The following is a 20,125-nucleotide window of genomic DNA, read 5'->3' on the forward strand; positions in this document are numbered from 1 at the left end:
CCGTGAACTTCCCTTAAAGAATCCTGCTTTAAGGGAATTAAACTATGATATGGAAGGAAAGCTTGGACTTGATGGCCAGATAGACCTGGCCCTAAATCCTGCGTGGCTCAGGTGCCCACTAGCTGTGTGATTTGGGACAAGAGTAATCGAGCCCTAGTTTTCTCAATAAAGAAAATAGGGAAAAATAATTTGTGTGTTATATCTTGCAGGGTTGCCGTGAGCATTAAATATATGTAAAAGTACATCAAATGATGCTTAGTATATGACAATCACCTAAAAATACCAACTGCTGCTGCTACTGTTTTTTTTAAGCATTCATATTTTAATTAAATCAGGTTTTTGCCAGTGATTCTAAGACAAATGTGAATTTTTAAGTTTCTTGATGGGAGGAACTGTACTTTTCTCAGCTTTTTATTTCTACACATTGTTTTTGCACATAATTTCTTGGTAAATGTATTGAGTTGAACTCTTTGAGCCAAATATTTATGTCATTTGATAACGGGCGACCTTGAAACTGAATGACTTTATGTGTTTATGAGCAATAAGTTTAAATAAACCAGAAAGCTACTTTTATATTTTGAAAAATAATTGATTTGAGTTTTCCTATTTAAACTTTACCATATTAGTCCTAAGTGATAGCTTACTTACTGAGATAGATCAGCCTTAAAGAGAGGTTTGTCATACTTTGTTACTTACTGAATAGCCCATAATTATCAAGATTATCCAGTTAGCATAAAGTGCTGTTTAGTTTTTGTTATGTAGTTGTTACCATAGCTGGATTCGGGTGGGTGTTTAAACCTTTGTGAACCCAAAATTCTTTTATGATGATGGAATATTTCATGTGTCAGTACTCTTGATACTGAGTATGTGTTCAAATATTTTACCAGGTATGTGTTTTTTACAGGTTCATATAATATATAAAATGTATTTCTGTTCCAAGAAAAATACAAGTGGTAAACAGTTGGGAGAGACCTTGCATATTTTCCTTTATTGTCCTGTCTGATGATTAATGCATTCTGCTATGTTCAGCCTCACGTTTAACCAGGTTAGTGTTTAGTTTTGGTTAGGCTGTTTTCCTTAGGAGAACAGAAATGGCCAATCCTGTGCCCTGCCTGTCTTCCAAATGGAGTCTTTGCATTGTTTCCAGATCACGGTGCTTAATGTAAGGTCAGATTTTCTTGTGAAAACAGACTTTGGATTAACCATGTCTGTGCACTTGCACACACCCCTCCACACCTGCCTGTGCACTTAAGCTCTTGCAGCCGGCTGAAGTCAGGGCTGTGATTTCAAGGTGCAAAAGAGAATTGAGATTCTGCTTTATGGCATAAAAATGCAAAAGCAAATTATGTTTGCATAATAGATCTGCAAGTCTCCTTTCCATAGAGACCATGAGGTGTAATGAAAAGAGCTTGATTATTATGAGGATTTAATTCAAGGGCTGGCAGAATATGGCCTATAGGCCAGTTTTTGTAAAGTTTTATTGGGACACAGCCGTGTCCGTTCCCTTAGTATTGTCTGTGGCTGTTCTCATACTATAACTGCACAGTTGAATAGTCGCAACAGAGACCATATGGCATGCAAAGTATAAACTACTAATTTTCCAGCCCTTAACAGAAAAATTTGCTGGCCCCTGACTTAATGCAATAAAAAAACAGCAGCTTGAGTCCCAGCTCTGTTATGCAACATGACAGTGATCATGTTCTGTAACCTCTTTGTACCTTAATTTTTCCTCTATCAATGTCATTTATCTGTGTATTCAGTCAATACATGTTATGTGCTTACTGTGTGCCAGGCACTGTTCTAGGCTCCAGAAATACAGCAGTGAACAAAACAGACACAAATACTGGCCCTTATGAAGCTTGTATTCCAGTGAAACTTACATTCTGAGGATAATAATTGCATATACCTCGTAGGGAAGAGTAAATGAATTCGTACTTGTAAAAGCTTATTTAGAACATTCATTGGCATAGGCAATCATAAGTAGAATATGTGCTCAATGATGTTAGCTATTATTAATTAATACTGTGCTAAATATAGGATTGTTAATGTGTAAAACAAAGTAGAACCTCAGTTCAGAGTTGGAATCCTTATGGTTCCATGTTTATTACTCTTAAGGTTTTTATTGAAAGAATAAATAAATAGAAGTAATAGGAGTATACCTGGTATAATTAGCCTAATAAGGAGAGAGAGAGAGAGCTTGTATGAAGTTATGACTCTCCACTAAGTGAAGAAAATAGCGCCACTGAGGCCCTAGATGAGAGCAATGTGAAATTGACAGATTGTTCTTGGTACAGAGGATGGTTCAGATGGAGAAGATGAAAGTGGGAAAAGTAACAAATCTGATGCATCGCGAGGGTTGCCGTGCAGTGCTCAGCCACGGGGTGATTTCAGCCCTCAGTCGGCACCTCTGTCATCTTTCTGTGGTGTCAGTACAGGATCCTTGTTTCTCTAAAGCTCTCCCTTTGGCACGTAACCCTGTAGGGAAAGTTTAGATCTACAACCACAGATGCTGTGAAAGATGAATTCTCGATTGCCTTGTGTGATTACAGACAAGAAACCTAGGGTTAGAATCTGTAGTTTGTGGTTTGGGATCTAGCAGAGATGAATTCGTACACACTTTTTGCAAGTACAAAGAAAAAGTCATTTACACTTTGTTTGAAAACAAGCCATTCTTCTGGAACTTTCATTTTTAGGATATTTAGGAATTAGTAATATGTTTTTGAAAAATCACTGGTTGATAAAGAAGTAAAGTGGAAATATATAATATACCCCAATAATTTTACCAATCAGGAATCATTGCCCTTAAACATATAAGGTTAATATTATCTATGACTTTTAATATCTACAGTATTCCAAATTCATGAAATTCTAAATAAAAAGGCTTATATAGATAAAAAGGCAGGTGGTATCATTTTCAGCAGTGATTTTTGTCTCATGTTTTGAAGACCGAGAGCAGAGTATGAGTAAAAGCCTCCTCATTACCCCTTTCAGAGTGTGGCTCATGGTGAAAGGCAGTCACGCACTGCGGTGGTCGGGAGCTCGGGCTCTAGAGGCAGGCGCACACCTGCATCCAAGGCCCGCCTTGCTGTGGAGCAGGTGTGGCCCTGTGTGAACCCTTTTGCCCCTTGGTAAAATGGGACAACAGGAAGGCCTACCCCAGGGGCTCGTGGGGAGGATTAGGACGGATGGGACATGTAACATAAACAGTGCAGGACAAATGCTTCGTAAATATCAACTGCTGCTATTTTTATTTGTTTGCACAAATGCATACAGATCTTTCTTCTGAAATCCAAACCCAGATCATTAACTTTTTTCTTTATCTCCTAACGGAAGTTCTTTGGCACCTTAAAAATAATGTGTTGGGAATTGCACTGGTTCTGGATTGAGGTGGTAGAGATGCATTTCTCCATATCCCTCCTGCTGAGTACAGCCAGAAACCCTGGTCACCGTATGTGAGACAGTCAAGGAAAGATGTGAAAGGTAGAGAGAAGGTGACAGACTGACAAGGGGCCTCGGGACTCAGGAACGACACAGTGTGGAGTTCCCTGTGTTTTCTCAGACTGGATGTTAGAGAAGCTGTCAACCCCAAAACACCAATGGGTGCAGACCAATGAGTCACTGGGAAAGCTTGCTCTTTCTCCCTAAAGGACCTAGAAAGGCCAATTTACTAAGACAGAAAACTTTTAAACAATAACTACCCTATTTTGGCTAAACACCATGGAAAGAAACGTGGCCCCAGCCCATCAACACAGGCTGAGTGGGGAGCTTAGACCTAAACCTTCGCCTGGTTATAATAAGGCACCCCTTGCCCCTGCTAGGTGTTGTCACAGAAGACGGAGTGGGGTGCTAGGCTTGTATCCGCACTGGGCAGTAACCAGGCACCCTCTACACTGTCAGCAGAGGCTGGAGGCTGCCTGGGGATCCTGAGCGCCCACCTCTGCCCAGCAGTAGTGAGGCACCCACCTTGTCCTGGGTGTCAGAGGAGGCGAGTGAGGGATCTGGGTCTTCACCCCAGTGAAGGAGTGAGGTGCCCCCCAGCTGTCCTAGTGTTAGAGGAGTCCTGCCACAACAGCAGCATGATGTAAGGTCCACAGTTCCATACCAGCACACCCGAAGTGTTCAGAGTACAATGAAAAATCATGTGTTATATCAAGAACTAAGAAAATCTCAACTTGAATAAGAAAAGGCAATCAACATATGCCAGTGCCGAGATGACACAGATGCTGGAATAATCCGACAAGGATTTCAAAGCAGCCATCCTAAAAATGCTTCAGTGAGCAGTTATAATCACACTCTAAACAATGAAAAATTCTCAGCAAAGAAGTAGAAGATATAAAGAAAAGCCAAATGGAAATTTCAGGATAATACAAATATATTGACCTGAAATAAAAATACAGACCTCAGTGAGTGGGCTCAGTAATAGAATGGCGAGGACAGAAGGAAAAAAAAAAAAATCAGTGAACGTGAAGATAGAATAAAACTTACCTAGTCTGAACAATAGAAACAAAGTAGACTGGAAAAAAAAAAAATCAATTGAGCCTCAGGGACATGTGGGATGGGACTCTAATAAAAGGTCTGACATCCTGTCATCGGAGTCCCAGGAGAGGAGGAGAGTGGGGCTGAAAAAGTGCTCAGAGGGATGATTTCTCCAGTTTGGTAAAAACAAACCTAGAGATTCAGAAGGGCCAAGACTGGGTCACATTTCCTTGGTGTAGTTTATGAATAGTAAATGACTCAACTCTCTGGAAATTTCCATGATCCCATTAACCCATCCATCCTATTAAATCAGGAAAGGATCTCTTATTAGGCTTCTATTCTTAATGACTAAGACCTGTTTGCCTTCTCTTAGTCCAGCTTACATCAACCAGCATTTTCAGGAATAGTATAAAAATGATAGCGTTTTTGCTAAATATGTTATTTTATGTACACAAATAGTCATAGCAATCTTATTCCTAATAGCCCCAAATTGGAATGGATAAGAGCATTGTGGTATGTTCATACAGTGGAATAATACACAGCAGTGACACAGTGAGCTTCTGTGACACGCAGCAACATGTTTGAAGGAAACCAGGCACAAGAGAGTGCCTACTGCATGCCTCCATTTATCAGAACTCCAGAAGTGGCGAACGTAGTCTAAGGTGACAAAGGTTGGAAGACTAGTTACTGTGAGGGGTTATCAACTGGAAGGGGACAAATGGGAGCCTCTGGGTGCTGGAAAGTTCTGTCTTGATACGAGTGGTGGTTACACATGTGTATACGTACATGAAACTCATGCAAGCTGTACATTTAAGATTTGTGCACCTGACTATAGTAAGTTCAATTTTAAGGGAAAATGTATAGAGTAGCCCCCACTTATCCACAGGGCATACATTCCAAGACCCCTGGTGGATACCTGCAACCGAGGATAGGACCAAACCCGACATATACACTGTGTTTTTTCCTGTGCGAACACACCTATGATAAAGTTAATGTATAGATTAGGCACAGTAAGAGATTAACAGCAAGAATAAAGTAGAACAATTACGCTGCTCACAGCTGCACGAATGGAAGATTTGTTCTTACTCTGGATCTTAGCAACCTCAGAAAATGATGTTTTTTCTTTCCTTATTAAGTCAATAACTTTGACTTTTTCACTGAAAGGAAGCACTTTAAGGCTTCTCTCTGGAATATTCAAATTGCCAGCATCACTACTCTTGTGCTTTGAGACCATCACTACGTGACATAAGGGTTACTTGAACACTGGTACTGAGATACCCAGTCGATCTGGTGACGAGGATGGCTCCTGAGTGACTAACAGGCGGGGCACCCACAGCATGGATGTGCTGGACGAAGGGATGAGTTCATGTCCCAGGCAGGATGGCACGAGATTTCATCACGCTACTCAGAATGGCGCCTGACTTAAAACTTACGAATTGTTTGTTTCTGGAATTTTCTCTAATATTTTCTGATCACAGTTGACTGTGGGTTACTGAAACTACAGAATGTGAAACCTTGGATAAGGAGGTGATGCTTACTGCACCTGTTCTCTTCTGAGACACAAGTCTCTGTGAAATCTTTCTGTTGCCTTCAGGACAGAGTTGAAGCTTCGGGGCTTGGCCTTCAAGGCCCCTCACGATCGGCCCTCCCCGGGCCGGGTTAGGTGTTCCTTCTCCGTGCTCCCACGCGCTTCGTGTTTTCCTCCAGCGCTGGGTGTTGCTGGTGCTGTTTGCTCGTCTGCAGGGCTTTCTCTCTCTCTTGTCCCCCCCCACCCCACCCCCCGTCCTGATGCTGGTGAAGGGCCATACCTGGGTCTGATTTGCCCTGTGGTCCCCGGTACAAGTTCTGTCACAGAGAAGCTGCCTTTTAAGTGTTTGTCAAAGTAATAAACAGTAATAGATCGGTTTCCAGGTGTTAGCACGCAGAGAAATGGGTCTTGGAGAAAGGTGAAAATGCTGCTGTCATTTTGTGTCGTGCTGTTGGGGACATTCCTGAGGGCACAGAAGAAATGGCCAGACTTCTCTCGTACTGGGCAGGGTGGTAAGAGCTTGGCACTAAAGGTCTCATCCCGGCTCTGCCAAGGCTGGTGACACACTCGCCCTGTTGTCCCTGATGCTCCTGGCCAGGTCTGTCTCATTGGCCCTCCTTGCCCCTTCTTAATCCCGAACACTCTCAACTATACACTTTGAGGTTTTCCAACACATTTAATATTATTTCAGCCATTCTTTCTTTTCTGAAAACCAGAAATATTTGTCTGTAATTTGTGTGGTACAATTTTTTTAAATGCATAAATTTTTGCATTAAACAGACCTGGGCTTTGCCACTCACTAAGTTCTATTACTGTGAACAAGTTAACCCTTATAAATCTCATTTTCTTTATCTGTCAGATAGGAACACTGATTCCTACATTGCAAAAAACCATTATGAATACCAAATATTTGCATGTAAAATATTTGTCACATAAGAAAGTACTTGGTATATGTTTCCTTTCCCTCTCCTATTTCCCGTTTCCAAGCAGAGCTGAGGGTTTCTGAAATGCATCTTCTTGATTCACAGACCTAGTCCCCTTTTCACAGCCTGCCTCAGGTAACAGCGGGACTTCTGCACGTCTCCTCTGTGCTAGGCTGTCAAGATGTGCAGGTGGCAGGCAGGGGAGAAGGGAGAAGAGGTTGGTTTCCCCTCAGCTCACCTGTCGGCTTTATCCCTCCCTGTGCCCAGAGGACGCACGGCTTAGAGCAGGGCCCAAACAGACGTCATGGCTGTTCGTGCACATTCGAGATAGTCATTCCAAGGGCTGAGTGTGGCAGATTCCCAGCTCAGGCTGGAGACTCAAGCTCTCAGTGAGTCTTTTTATTTTTTTTACTTTCTAAACCACATGGGCAAGTTGATCAGTGGTTTCCAAGGCTTAATTTATTAATGACAACAAGCTCATCATAATACAATAAGCAGTTGAGATTCTGTCCATTGGTTAAAAATTAAAGACCAGATGTGTTCAGGACAGAATCCTGTTTGTTCAGGCACTGAAGTGTGACATTGTAGATGATGCATTATGGGTGGGAACTGCACTCCAAGTAGCAGAGGTGGAATGCATATTTTTAAAAACTTGCTGTCTGGGTTATTTTTGTTCTGAACGTAGCTGTGCATGTTAGCACAGATATGCCGAAACGGCTTTTCAGAACTGCTTTGTTTTCCCTGCGCTGCGATGGGTTCCCCATCCCTTCCTGGTGTTGCTGCTTTCGCAAGTCAAACCCGTGGTGCTTTAAGGAGGCTACTGAGTGGAGCGGAGTTTGATGTCCACTCAAGCACATTAGAGATAAAGTCACTTCTTGATTCATATTTTCTCCTGCTTCTGCTTAAAAGTGGAGGTCTTTCACCTAGCTCTTTAAATACTTCACTGGTCAGCTTTTGACGTCTTGCTTAATTAAACTGTCTTAAAGAAATGACAGTAATAGAAAACTAACACTGTGCGTATACTTTTTTCTTAATGATTCTGCTTATTTAATGTTCTTTAGAAAGAATGCAACAAAATGCCTTAAGTAGAAAAGTAAATAATAAAGATTATATTAATAATCTCCCATTTTATTGAGCACTTTCTAGAAGCCGGGTATTGTGCAAGACTGTTTTCTTACCGTTTACTAAAGTGACACCCTCTGATTGCAGTAGAGGTTTTTGGCCTGTTTTTCATGTGAGGCCAGGATGACTCACCAAAGTTCACATGGTGGAGCAAGTGGCAGTGCCAGGCTTGCCTTGGTGCTCCCGAGTCCTGCTCCTGCTTTCTTGCCATTGTCCCTTGTTCCATAGAAGTCTGAGGAAGCTCAGAGGCTAGGAGCCAGAGGTGGTGCTGTGCAGAGGGAATGCCCTGTCTTGCAGGAGGGTGTGGAGTGTGGGGTATGCTTGGCAGCCTCCAAACCGCACTCTCCCGGACTAAACATGGGAAGATGTTTTGCATTCCATATCAGTTGAAAATACCTTTCTGACAGTTTCTGGTTGTTTTGTAATTGGACAAAGCAGACAAATTTTGTAGCTATACAATGATTTAACATTCATTCACCAAATACTTTTAGTCTTAGGATCAGAAACACAGTTAGCTTCTTAAAAGCCAGCTAATTTCATTCATGATTTAAGCAAAGATTTTATCTCCTAGGTGAAGAATTCATGAAAAAAAATTGCATTAGATTCACATGCATGTGTTTGCTAAAGAAAGTTAGTTGTTAATCTTCCTGGAATTTGGTAGTTGAACTTAGAAAATATTTTTATTAATCGCATTGTTTTCTTTGTACTTATGGGTCCTTTAGGAGCCTCAACTATTACTATTCTTGAAAAGCATCTTTGTTTTGCCACAAAAGCTTTCAGAACACTACTACTTTACTCTGTTGACGTTTACTGTGGAATTGCAGAATCATTCTCCTCTCTGAATTCTTTTCTTTTTTGAGGTGTCTTGGGGAGCAAGGTGAGCTTATGGTGTGCAGTCTCTGGACGAGTCTGCGCAGCCTCCAAGGCTCTCTGCCGTGTCGCGGTTCTCCCGTGAGAAGCTGGGCACGGGCGTATCCCGCCGTTGACCATCTTTTCTGCCTGCACATCTCACATCTCTTCCTGGCTAGAAGGCCCGTGGGTTCCTCCTCACTCCGATTTCAGAACCCACTCCAGGTGTGATGCTGTGGTACATTTTAGCTGCTCAGTAAAACTTGGAATGTTAAAGGCCTTTATCTCCTTAAATCTTAATTTATAAAACTTAGGCAGATGGAAAATGCTCAGCCTTTTTAACAACAACAACAATAATAATAATAATAAAAAAGGCAAAGTAAAGCCCCCAAATAACATTTTTACCTATCAAAAAAGCAACTTAAAAAAAATCTGTACTTTCACTGTGGATACAGTGAAGTGGACAGTTATAGGGTGGTATAAATTGGGAGAACTCTTTTGGAGGACAGTTTCAAAATGTGTCTCTAAGAGATTTAAAGATGTTTATGTTTTTTTGTACAATAATTCTTCTTTTGGGAATTTCTCCAAAGGAAATAGTGATAAGGTAAAAAAAAAAATTATACTTGTTCATTACATTGTTGTGAAAATTTAGTAATGATCTTCAATAGGGGACTATTCAGTAAATTATGGTAGATGGTAGTAATAGAATAGTATACACCATGAAGATGTGAAAATTTCATTTTCAATGAATTTTTATTACGTGGAAAGATGTAAAGTACTGTATTTATAAAGATGATCTCCATTTTAAAAAAAATAAGTGTAAGTGTATAATATACATGCATTGAAAAAAACGACAAAAAATACTGAGACTGTATGTGGATGGGATTTGCCCCCAAGGATTAGAGCTTGGCCGCTGAAGGAAGGGGTCAGACCCTGGAGTGTCCCCACGCTGCCACGGCGTCCAGGCCTCCACAGTTTCCACAGCAGCTTTTCACAGGTCCTGGTGCCACTCTTGCTTCTTTATACTTGGTTCTTTAGCAACCAGGGGCGTCTCTCTAAAAATCCAAGTTGGATTATTTCATGCACCGGCATTAAATCTTCAGTGGCTCATTTTACATTTAGGAAAAAAAATCTAAATTATTTTCCTAATCTCCAAGACTTCACATTCTACCCTGCCGAACAACTGAATCACCTAGGGAGCTTCAAAGTGTACGTGTGTGCCAGGCCCATCACCCCAGAGTGCAGGTGAAGTCGGTGTGAGGTGGGCCCAGGGCATGGGTAGTTTAAAAAGTTCCCAGGAAATTCAGATTCACAGTTAGAATTAAGAACCACTGCTCTGTATCAGTACTTCTTAAAATTTAGGGTACATCATACTTACCTGGAAGGCTTGTTAAAACACTGTCTGCTAGGCCCTAACCCCCCAGAGTTTCTGATTCTGAAGGACTTGGAGGGGGTGCCCAAGAATTTTCATACCAAAAGAACAAGTTCCCAGCTTTTGCTTCTGGTCCCGAAAACTCTGCTCCAGAGGGCTGGGCTCTTTCCTCCCTCGCCAGGGCATCTCTTCCCATTCCATGTGGCTCCCGCACGCAGGGCATGCTGGTGTGCTTCCCCTAACTCTGATGCGCTCAGCTCTTCGCCATTCAGAGTCTTTATGCCTCTGGTTCCCTCCGTCTTAAATGCTCTGGAAGTGTGTGACCCATTTTCATGGTTTGGTCTTTCTCCTTGTTCAGGCCTCAGTTCACATGTCACCATTTTATAGAAAAGTCTCACCTGATGACCTGTCTAAAATAGAGCCTCTCTGGCCACTCTCTAGCAGATTATCCTTTTTAGTTCTTTCATGGGAATTATTATAATCTGTAAATGTATTTTTTGTTTATTTACTCACCCTGCAGCCCTCAACCCCACTAAATTTCATTCAGTACATATCTGTTGTTCAGTTGCTTAGTTGGAGCTTGTGTGGGTGGGAAGGCGGGGTGGATGTATGGGTGGGATCAGTCATGAGATGTTGGCCTCTATCACATACGTGTATTTTTTTCAGCAAATCATTGTTGAGCATCTAAGGTCAAGGCCAGGGATGCAGGGATGAAACATGGTTGTTTTAATTAAAAGCCCCAGAGTCTGATGACAGAGTTAGACAAGCAAACAAAAAACCACTCTATATACCATGATGTCATGCATGAGACCCACTGAGAGATCTGATTGTCACCACCCTGGGAAGGGGCCAGTGAAAGGCCTAGAGAAGCCAAAGGATCTTATGTTAATGCAGCTCTCTCCACAACATAAAGAAGAGAGGGAGAGTCTTCTAACTCATCCAGTATGCCTGGTGCTGGTGGTGGTAGTGGTCTCATGCATTGGGCTTTACCTTTGGTCATCCAAGGGTGTGGAAGAATGTTCCTCCTTTGGAGAGAAGCTCAGTTGGTCAGGACCGTCCTGCTCCCACCTGTGTGAGGCTACTCTGTCAGTGTCACTCACACTCCTTTTCTTTCTCCTGGACCACCTGTGGGGAGTGGAGATTTTACCCCCAGAAGACTCCTAAGTGGGTCAGAATAACACATGAATCTAATTAACTCCAAAATCACTTTGACCTCAAGGCAGAAAATTCATTCCATATTAAGATACTCCAGTGAAAGGCCTAATTCATTGAAATAATAAAATGCCCATAAGAGACACACCATATTTGAATATTAATTCTATCTCATTATCAAATTCCCAAGGAGATATTAAAATCCAAAGATTACGTATCATTTTAAATTAAAATTCGAAGACATTAAAGTCAAATTCTCTTGTCCATGTATATTCAAAGAAATTGAAGTTCAGAATGTATTCTCCCTGATTTCTTATTCTGCACAGTACTAGCTAGAGGGGCTCTTTCTTAATGTCTGTGTAGGGTCAGGATTCTTTTAACAGCTGCAGCATGGATTATCTCTTGCTGCAATGTGTGTGATTCTTTCAGGAACACTCATATATCAAATCTCTGATATGCCTCACTTCTTAAAATGAAAAAAGTCAGCAGGGCACAGGATTATCAAAACACCGGCCCCCACACACCAAAGTTAGAAAACAAGGCAGTTGCCAGTCTTCTAATAGTTACCCCAAGCTAAAGCATGTCCCCAGAAACCAGCACTTAGTATTTGCTGCCAAATAGTGGCCCATAGTAGAAAGTCTGTGCTGAGGAAAGAAGGGTGACAGAGAACGTCTTCAGGTCTGCTTCACTAGGATTTCAGTTCGTCTCTGACAGTTGGATCCTTCCTTTCCTTGATTTTGTAGGGCCAATCACAGTTCCTGTTCTAATAACCACTAAAACATCTACTGCTTTGCTAAAATTCGCTTTAAGGACAGTTAGAACTAGGTGCATTTTCATTTCCCTTTATATCTTTATCGAGACATTCTAGATCTTATTTCCCATTTATGTCTGTGTAGTCTGTCTCCCAAGATTTCACCTTTTGCTCCTAAAAAAATAGTTTTTTTTAAAGCTAAATCAGTCTTATTGCTTTCATTTGTTTTCATGCTTCCATTGTTTCTGACAGTAAGACTGAAATACTTTTTACATCACTCTAGTTCCTCTTTGATTTCCTGAGCATCTTTCATTTCTAGAAGCAGAATGTTCCAAACAAAGACCTTTTTAAAATTACAGTATTTCATTGAATTTATATTCTCTATCCAGTGCCAGGAGACAATATCTTTGTGTTTTTCCTGATGTTAGTATCCATCTAAACTTTTTGTTAACTATGATATTTCCTGTAGGTTTCTGACACATAGCCTTTTTCAAGTTAAGAAGTTCTGTAGTTTTCTAGAGAATTAAAAAAATATATAAATAGGGGCTAAACATGAACAGGTGCTTTTTCTGTGATTGTTGAGATAATCATTAGGTCATTAATGAGGATAATTTCATTGCAGATTTTCTGATCCACATTCATCTGTTCTTATATTTTTGAAAAAATTGTGCCTGATCATGATATATTTTTGTAGCATGTTTAATTTAGTTACTCTAATATTATTTCTAGGATTTTGTGGGGAGAGGGTTCTATGTTCATAAGTTAAAAAGGCCTATAATTTCCTTATACTGTCTTTTCCTAGTTTTGGAACAAAATTACATTGGCCTCATAAAATGACTTGGGAAGCTTTCCTTCCGTTTCTGTTGTTTTGGAATAACTTGTATACAAAAGAGAGATTCTTCTATTCCTTGAAAATCGGGTAGAACTCAGCTGTTTGGGTCTTTGACCATTTTTGTCAGTGAGTCTTGGTCATTTTATATCTTTAAACATTATTGTTCTTTTAAAAAATGTTCTTATTTTCTTTTCAGGCATAAGTTTATTTTGGAACTCAGATAAGAACTGACACATCATAAATCATTGTGTAAAATAACCTGGTCATTTCAATTGCAAATGCTAATAAACATTTTTTTTCTTTAAGACAGTTACTTCTTTTTAAGATTAATCTTCATACTATCCTCTGAAAAAACAAAATGTAAAAAATGTCTACACAGATTAAAATAAGAGAAGCCAACTATAGTTTTCTCAGTAGGAACTATTCCAAAACAATTATAAGGTTCAGTGATAGAATTCATATTAAAAGGAGGTAGACCTCAGTTTAGTACCTGAAATATAATTATATTTTCCAAAATAATGCCTTTATTCTTCTAAAGAGGTCCTCTAAGCTGGCTTTTATTCTGCTGTAGTTTTCTATATCTCACAAAGAGGGAGGGAAGCTCTCATCAGTTTTAGGTCTTCTTTACATGACTTAAAGTTCACCTTTTCCATTTGGTAACCACTTTTTTCCACATTATTCTCACAACTATTGTAATAGAGCCCCAGTTTTCTTTTCCTGAAGAAATGCTCACTTTTCTGATGTCATGGCCACGTACAGGCAATGGCGGCGTGGACCACTGCTGCCCTTCCTCTAGGGGGCAGTGTGCTCCTTGGTTCTTTAGCAGTTCACGGACAGGAGTGGTCTCTTCAGGTCCCCTGGAGTCTGTAGGAAAGTGTTGATGGGGTGTCAGTGGTTTTGAACGATATTGCTTTAATTAAATCTTTCCTATATTTAACTATAAATAACCTAAAGTTGTTATTCTCTTTAGAAATCTTTAACCTCAAATCTAATTTTGTGACATCATCCTGTACTTTGAATACTGAGGCCAGAAGAGTGAAAAACCTTCAACATTTGGTGAAAAGCCTTAACATTTTTATTGACTTTGTTAAGTTCTTCCAAACTTGCCTTAGCAGGTAAATCTATGTAAGTAACCACATCAAGATCGTAGATAAGGTGAATCAAATGATTTACCTGGTTACCAACAAGAATTGTTTTCAGTTCCACCCAAATCCTTTCTCTTGATATTCCAGCCAAGTCTTTTGCATTTTCTGCAATTGCTTATAAAGGATATTCTTTTCAACAAATAGTACTAGAACAATTTCATATCCTTATGGGGAGAAAAAGAACCTTGACTCTTATACCAAACAAAAATTGATTTAAAATGGAAATACAAAAGCCAGAGAACTGTAAAACTTATACAGGAAAACATTGTGGATTTGTTGGGACAGGCCAGAATCTGTTAGGATACAAAAAATACCACAAAAGGACTTTTTAATAAATTGTTCCTTATCTAAATTTAAAAACTATGCTCTTTGAAACACACTACTAAGAAAATGAAAAGGCAAACCACAGTCTAGGAGAAAATATTTGCAATATGTATTTCTGTCACAACACTTACTCATGCAGAGTATGTGAAGAACCCCTTACATAATAAGATGACGACAACCCAGTTAATAAAATGGGCAAAATATGTGAACAACACTTCACTAAAGATGATATAGAAATGGCCCATAAACACCTGAAAAGATGCTTCACGTCATTAGTCATCAGGGAAATAAAAATTAAGACCACAATGTGGTGCCACCTAAAAAGTCTGACAATATCAAGTGTTGGTACGGCTCTGGAGTGACTTAGGTACGTTGTTGGAGGAAATATGCAATGGTACAACCACTTGAGAAAATAGTTTGGCAATTCTTATAAAGTTGAAATACACTTAACATATGACCCAGCAATTCCACTCTTAGGTAGAAAAATGAAAACACGTGTTCATGAACAATTACTGATACATGTAACAACATGCTGAATCCCAAAAACATTAAAAAAGATGTTTTATATGATCCCATTTGTATTATAGAACAGACAAAATATGCGTATAGTGACAGAAAACAGTTTGCCTAAGGCTGAGGAGGATGATCTGCAGTGATTGCAGAGGTGCACAAGGAACTTTTGGGGGTGATGGAGATATTCTATATCTTGATTTGCCTGCGGCTATACAGGTGCAGTTGCAGCTTACTATCTGTAAATTGCATCTCAATGAAGTGCATGTTAGAAGTAAAGAAAACAAGCACCAAATGGGAACAGTGTGGAGGGAAGTGAGTTAGGTTTGAGGAGTTTCTTTTGGGGTTTGCAGCAGGTTGCAGGTGCTGGATCAGTGGGGTTCTTTGGTTTTGGGTAGATCAGCAGTTCTCACTTCAGCTGCATGTTAGAGTCACCTGGAGAGTGTGTCAAAGACACTAACACCCAGAGCCTCGGATTCTTTTGTTCTAGGGTAGGGACCACAGTGTTGGCACTTGTTAAAACCTCCCCCCAGTGTTTCTAACGTGCAGCCGAGGTTGAGAGGCACTGGCCTAGACTTTTGCTGTGAGTTCTAACTCTGGGAGTATCGACAGTGGGCAGCCACCTGCTTCCTTGCTGCTGCTTGAGTCAAAAGATTCATTGTTCCTCTGACACTGGGGCCAGAAGCAGCAGCTCAGTCATGAAATGCCTAGTGCTAAGCTGCACAAAACACCATGGAAATAAATGCCACACGAAGATCAATAGGACTATATTTTTGTGAGACTTAGAATTGCTGTGTAAGGCAAAAGCCAGCAGAAGAGTACGGATGGACGTCAGTAACGCAGGGGTACACCCAGCTCGTGAGATAGTTGGGAATAATGTGGCACCAATTTAGAGTAACCCATAATCTGCCAAATTTCTTATGATTATAGAAGTAAATCTTTCTATATTCGAACTTGGCTGAAGGACAACTAGTGGCTGGTAAAGGGTTACTATGTCCAGCTCTTTTCAAGTGTAGACAGTAAAGGAAACCTTTAGAATCTCAGAACCAAGTGGAAATAATATTACAGATTGCTACCATTTCTTATATTCTCATGATGTGCCGGGCACCGGGCCGAATGCTTTCTCAGGTAGTCCTCACCGTAGCCCTAGGAGGTGGGTATGGCCCCCTTGTTCCATGTATAAGAAAATCTAGACTTAAAGAAGTTCAGAAACCTCCCCAAGGTCACTCAGCGAAAAGGCTGAGCTGGAATTCTACTTCCCAAAGCACCATATTTTCTCTGCCTGGGAGGGATGATTGAGTCTTATCTGGAAGCAGGTGGTCTCTGCAGCTCCTGCAAGATGGTCAGTTTCATCCAGTAGCTGCCTCTGGGCTTCGAGCTTTCTGAGTTGGCTGTCAGCTTGCCCCAGGATGGTGACTTCCCTAGATGGAAACTGTTGGAGCATTGCCCCAGCCATGTTGGCCATTGATTCACTTCGGCATGAGGACTCTGGTGATCTTTGTATCTATGGTTTTGTTGGGTTTTTTTTGTTTTTTTTTTTAATTTTTGATAGAGATGGGATTTCACTATGTTGCCCAGGCTCATCTTGAACTCCCGGCCTCAAGCCATCCTCCCATGTCAGCCTCTCAAAGGGCTGGGATTAAAGGTGTGAGCCACTGTGCCTGGCCATTGCCTGTTTGTTGTGAGGAACTGTGTTATGAACACATTTTTACCAAATATCATGTTATGTATTTAAATAGGAGATTTGGGTCCACCTTTGTATTGTGCTCTTGCTTTTCTTTGGGTTTTTATATTTTTGTATTTATCATTCAATGTGAGAGCAGTCAGAATAATTGAAGCTCTATTTTCTGTCAGCCTAATATATTTTCTCAAAGGAGCTTAGATATTATTAGAGTTGGGCCTGCATACTTTGCAGAGTGTATTCTCTGACGTTATTGGCCAGCATGGAAAGAACAGTTAGCAAATCAGTTAGTTGTGCTCTGTTTACACTTTATTTCCAGAGGCTAAATGTTAGTTTGTTTAGACCAGGCTTATTGTCTGCACTACCCTGTGAAAGCATTGACTGAGCTTGGCTCCTCGGTACAACCACAACTTGTGACTCATTTATTATGGGTCTAGAATCAGTTCCCAACATGTCAGGAGAAACAAACAACTTCCTTGTTTTATGAAGTGCTAACAGAAGAAACTTGTTAATTTCTTAATTGTTCTCCCCTCCCTCAGACATTAGCTCGACACATGTAGCTGCAGCAATAAACTTGAACTTTGTAATAACGAGATTGTATTGTCAGTCACCCGTTGGGAAGGGGTTGCACTGGTGCCTGCTTTTCCCTGTGACCTTAACCTGTGTTCATTCTCAAGTATACCATTAATGTATTTGTCATAACGCCGCTGTTGTCCTTGTCTGGAATATGTCATTTATGTTATAAGCATTTAATGAATTTCTATAAAAGGTTCTTTTCTGCCATGCAGCTGTGTGAATGTGAAATATTTATCCAGGGACACATACCCTCAGTTCACCCGCAACTCCACTGTAACCACGATTTTTAGGAACTCTTTAATTCGCCCTCATTGTCTGCTTAAATTTCTATTTTTAGCATGTGATTTCATTTCCTTCAAAGAAAATCCTACCCATTTAGTGTAACTCAGAATTCAACTTTATTTTTTTAGAAAGTGAGATGTTTTCCTTGCATTGAATAATAAATCCTGAATACTTTTATTTTTCACTTATTAAAAAACTGGTTTTGAACACAAATTTATAGTTTTGCTAAATTCAGAGTGGAAGTATAAATTCAGCTCTGTGGAAGTTACCCTCCAGTTTCCTCACACCTAACCCCTGGCTCCAGCCACCTGAACTTCTTCCAGCCGACTGCACAAATGTCACCAACTACTGCCATCACTTCAGTGCTCTTTACTGAGCATTTCCTGTGTGCTGAGCACATGTAGTGATACAGCCTGTGCTCACAGTCACCCTTCGAGGTAGGCCCTATCGTCCCCATTTTACAGACAAGGAAACTAAGTCTTAGCGGTTCAGTGGTTCGCCCAAGGCCACAGGGCTCATAACAGGCTTCGACCCAGCGGTCTGGCTCCTCAGTGCTCGCTTAGTCCTTGGCTGCGCTGCTTCCAGTTCCTTGAACACTTCCGGTTCCCTCCTCTCCCAGCTCTCGTACACGCTCTCGCATGAATGGAAAAATAAAAAGTGGTCTGTCTGCACAATGGACTATTTATTATTTAGCCATAAAAAGGATTGAAGTACTGATACATGCTACAATGCAGATGATCCTCGAGAACATTAAGCTAAGTGAGACAAGCAAACACAAAAGGTCACACATATTATATGATTCCATTTATATGAAATGTCCAGAACAGGCAAATCCATAGAGACAGAAGTGGATTCGTAGTTGACAAAGACTAGGGATAGTGGAGAATGAGGAGTGACTGCTAATGGAGTTTGTTTTGGGGGTGTAGAAAATGTTGAAAAATTAGCTAGTGGTGGTGGTCACACAACTCTGTGAATGCACTAAAGACTACTGAATTGTATTCTTTAAAGGTGTGAATTTTATGGTATGTGAATTATATCTCAATAAAACAGTTATTAAAAAATAAAGTGTGCTGCAGTGAGTAACCTTGTGCCAAACGTAATCTCACGTGGTAGTTTGTTTTTGATCTGTAGTCCTAGAGATGGGATTACTGGATTCCCACGTGCCTTTGCTGCGGGCTGCCCAGTTCACTTCCACAGGGTTGTACCATATGTCATTAACTCGCAGTGGATGAAAGCACTTGTTTCTCTGTAGCCTCACCGATAGCTTTTGTTGTCGCACTTGGTTATTTGTTAGTCTGGCAGGTGAGAAATGCTGTGTGTAGTTAAAATTTGCCTTTCCATTATTGTGGGCACGGCTGAGCACATTCTCACGTCTTTACAGTTAGTCTGCATGTCTTCCTCTGTGCCATTTCCTGTTCACATATCTCGTCCATTTTTTATTGGATTGTTGGTGGTATTTTAGTTTTTACAGGTTCTTTTTGTATTAAAAATAAATAAAATACTCAGTAGGGACACAGTAAGTATTTGTTGACTGTCATCACTTCTTGGAGTCCTTCCTAAACCCCCAGATAAAATTGTGTTCTGTACCCCAACGCATCCAATTTCTGGGTTTTTTTGGAGACAGAGTCTCTCTCTGTTGCCCAGGCACAATCATAGTTCACTGTAACCTTGAACTCCTGGGCTCAAGCAATCCTGCCTAGGCCTCCCAAAGCGCTGAGATTACAGCTGTGAGGCTCCACGCCTGGCCAGAAAGCTTTTTTCCCCCCCCTATTCCCAGCTTAGAAAAAGAATTCATGTTTTCTATCACTGGGACTTTTTCATGCTTTACAATTAGGTCTCAGATCCAGTTGGAGTTTATCCTGGTGAATCATACTAGTTAGTTCTACTTTTATCCTTTTTTATGTGGCTACCCAGTTGCCCCAGCATTTTTGATGAAGGGTGAAAAGAAAATACCACTTTTTGTTTACATATTTCTGGGTTGATATAAGTATTTCAGGTAATTGTACAAACAATATTATAACAATAACATTGAATAAGAAAATAAAAAAGGAGAAACAAGTCATCTGTAATCTCTGACCCTAACCAGGCTGTTTTCAGTGTGTAAATTGATCTTCTTTCTCTCTAGGTAAATGAGCTGGACGGCATTCCTTTGATCCTGGACAGCTGCAACATCGATGACAGTAACCCCTGTATCCTTGCATGTGGACCACCACACATTAGTTCACAACCTGGGACCTTAGTTACCAAGTCCCTTCCCTGGTGTTCATTCAGTATGTAACTGGCTGCCTTGCTTGTTTGCTTGTTTCTAAAAGCCAGACCATTTTCTTGAAGTCATGGTGCTGGAGTAGCACTTCTGCAACCTTTGCAGTATAGTGAGCTCGAATTTTCAAGGTGAGTAGAACATTCCAAACCAGCATGCTACTTACTAAATAGTACTTCAGAACTCTGAGGCAGAGGTGGTGCATCCAAGGCCCCTGTGCTGCATGTCACCAGTGTCACCTTCCCAAAGTGTGTATGTGGTCCTTGGAGTAAACGTGAAAAATTTTATATTTTTTTGCTGTAAGATTCTGAATATCCAGTCCTTTAGAAAAACTGTTTTAAT

General features: G+C 40.6%; 1 protein-coding gene across 1 annotated transcript in view; it reads left to right on the forward strand.

The window, feature by feature from the left end:
• Positions 1–20,125, forward strand: part of ATXN10 (ataxin 10) — a 143,899-nt gene that overhangs the window by 90,239 nt on the left and 33,535 nt on the right. The window contains exon 10 of the mRNA XM_069489523.1: positions 19,649–19,712. Within this exon, the coding sequence (XP_069345624.1) occupies positions 19,649–19,712 (64 nt within the window). The remainder of the gene's footprint in view (positions 1–19,648; positions 19,713–20,125) is intronic.

The sequence above is a fragment of the Eulemur rufifrons genome, chromosome 16 (genome assembly GCF_041146395.1).
Source record: "Eulemur rufifrons isolate Redbay chromosome 16, OSU_ERuf_1, whole genome shotgun sequence".
Taxonomy (NCBI): Eukaryota; Metazoa; Chordata; class Mammalia; order Primates; family Lemuridae; genus Eulemur; species Eulemur rufifrons.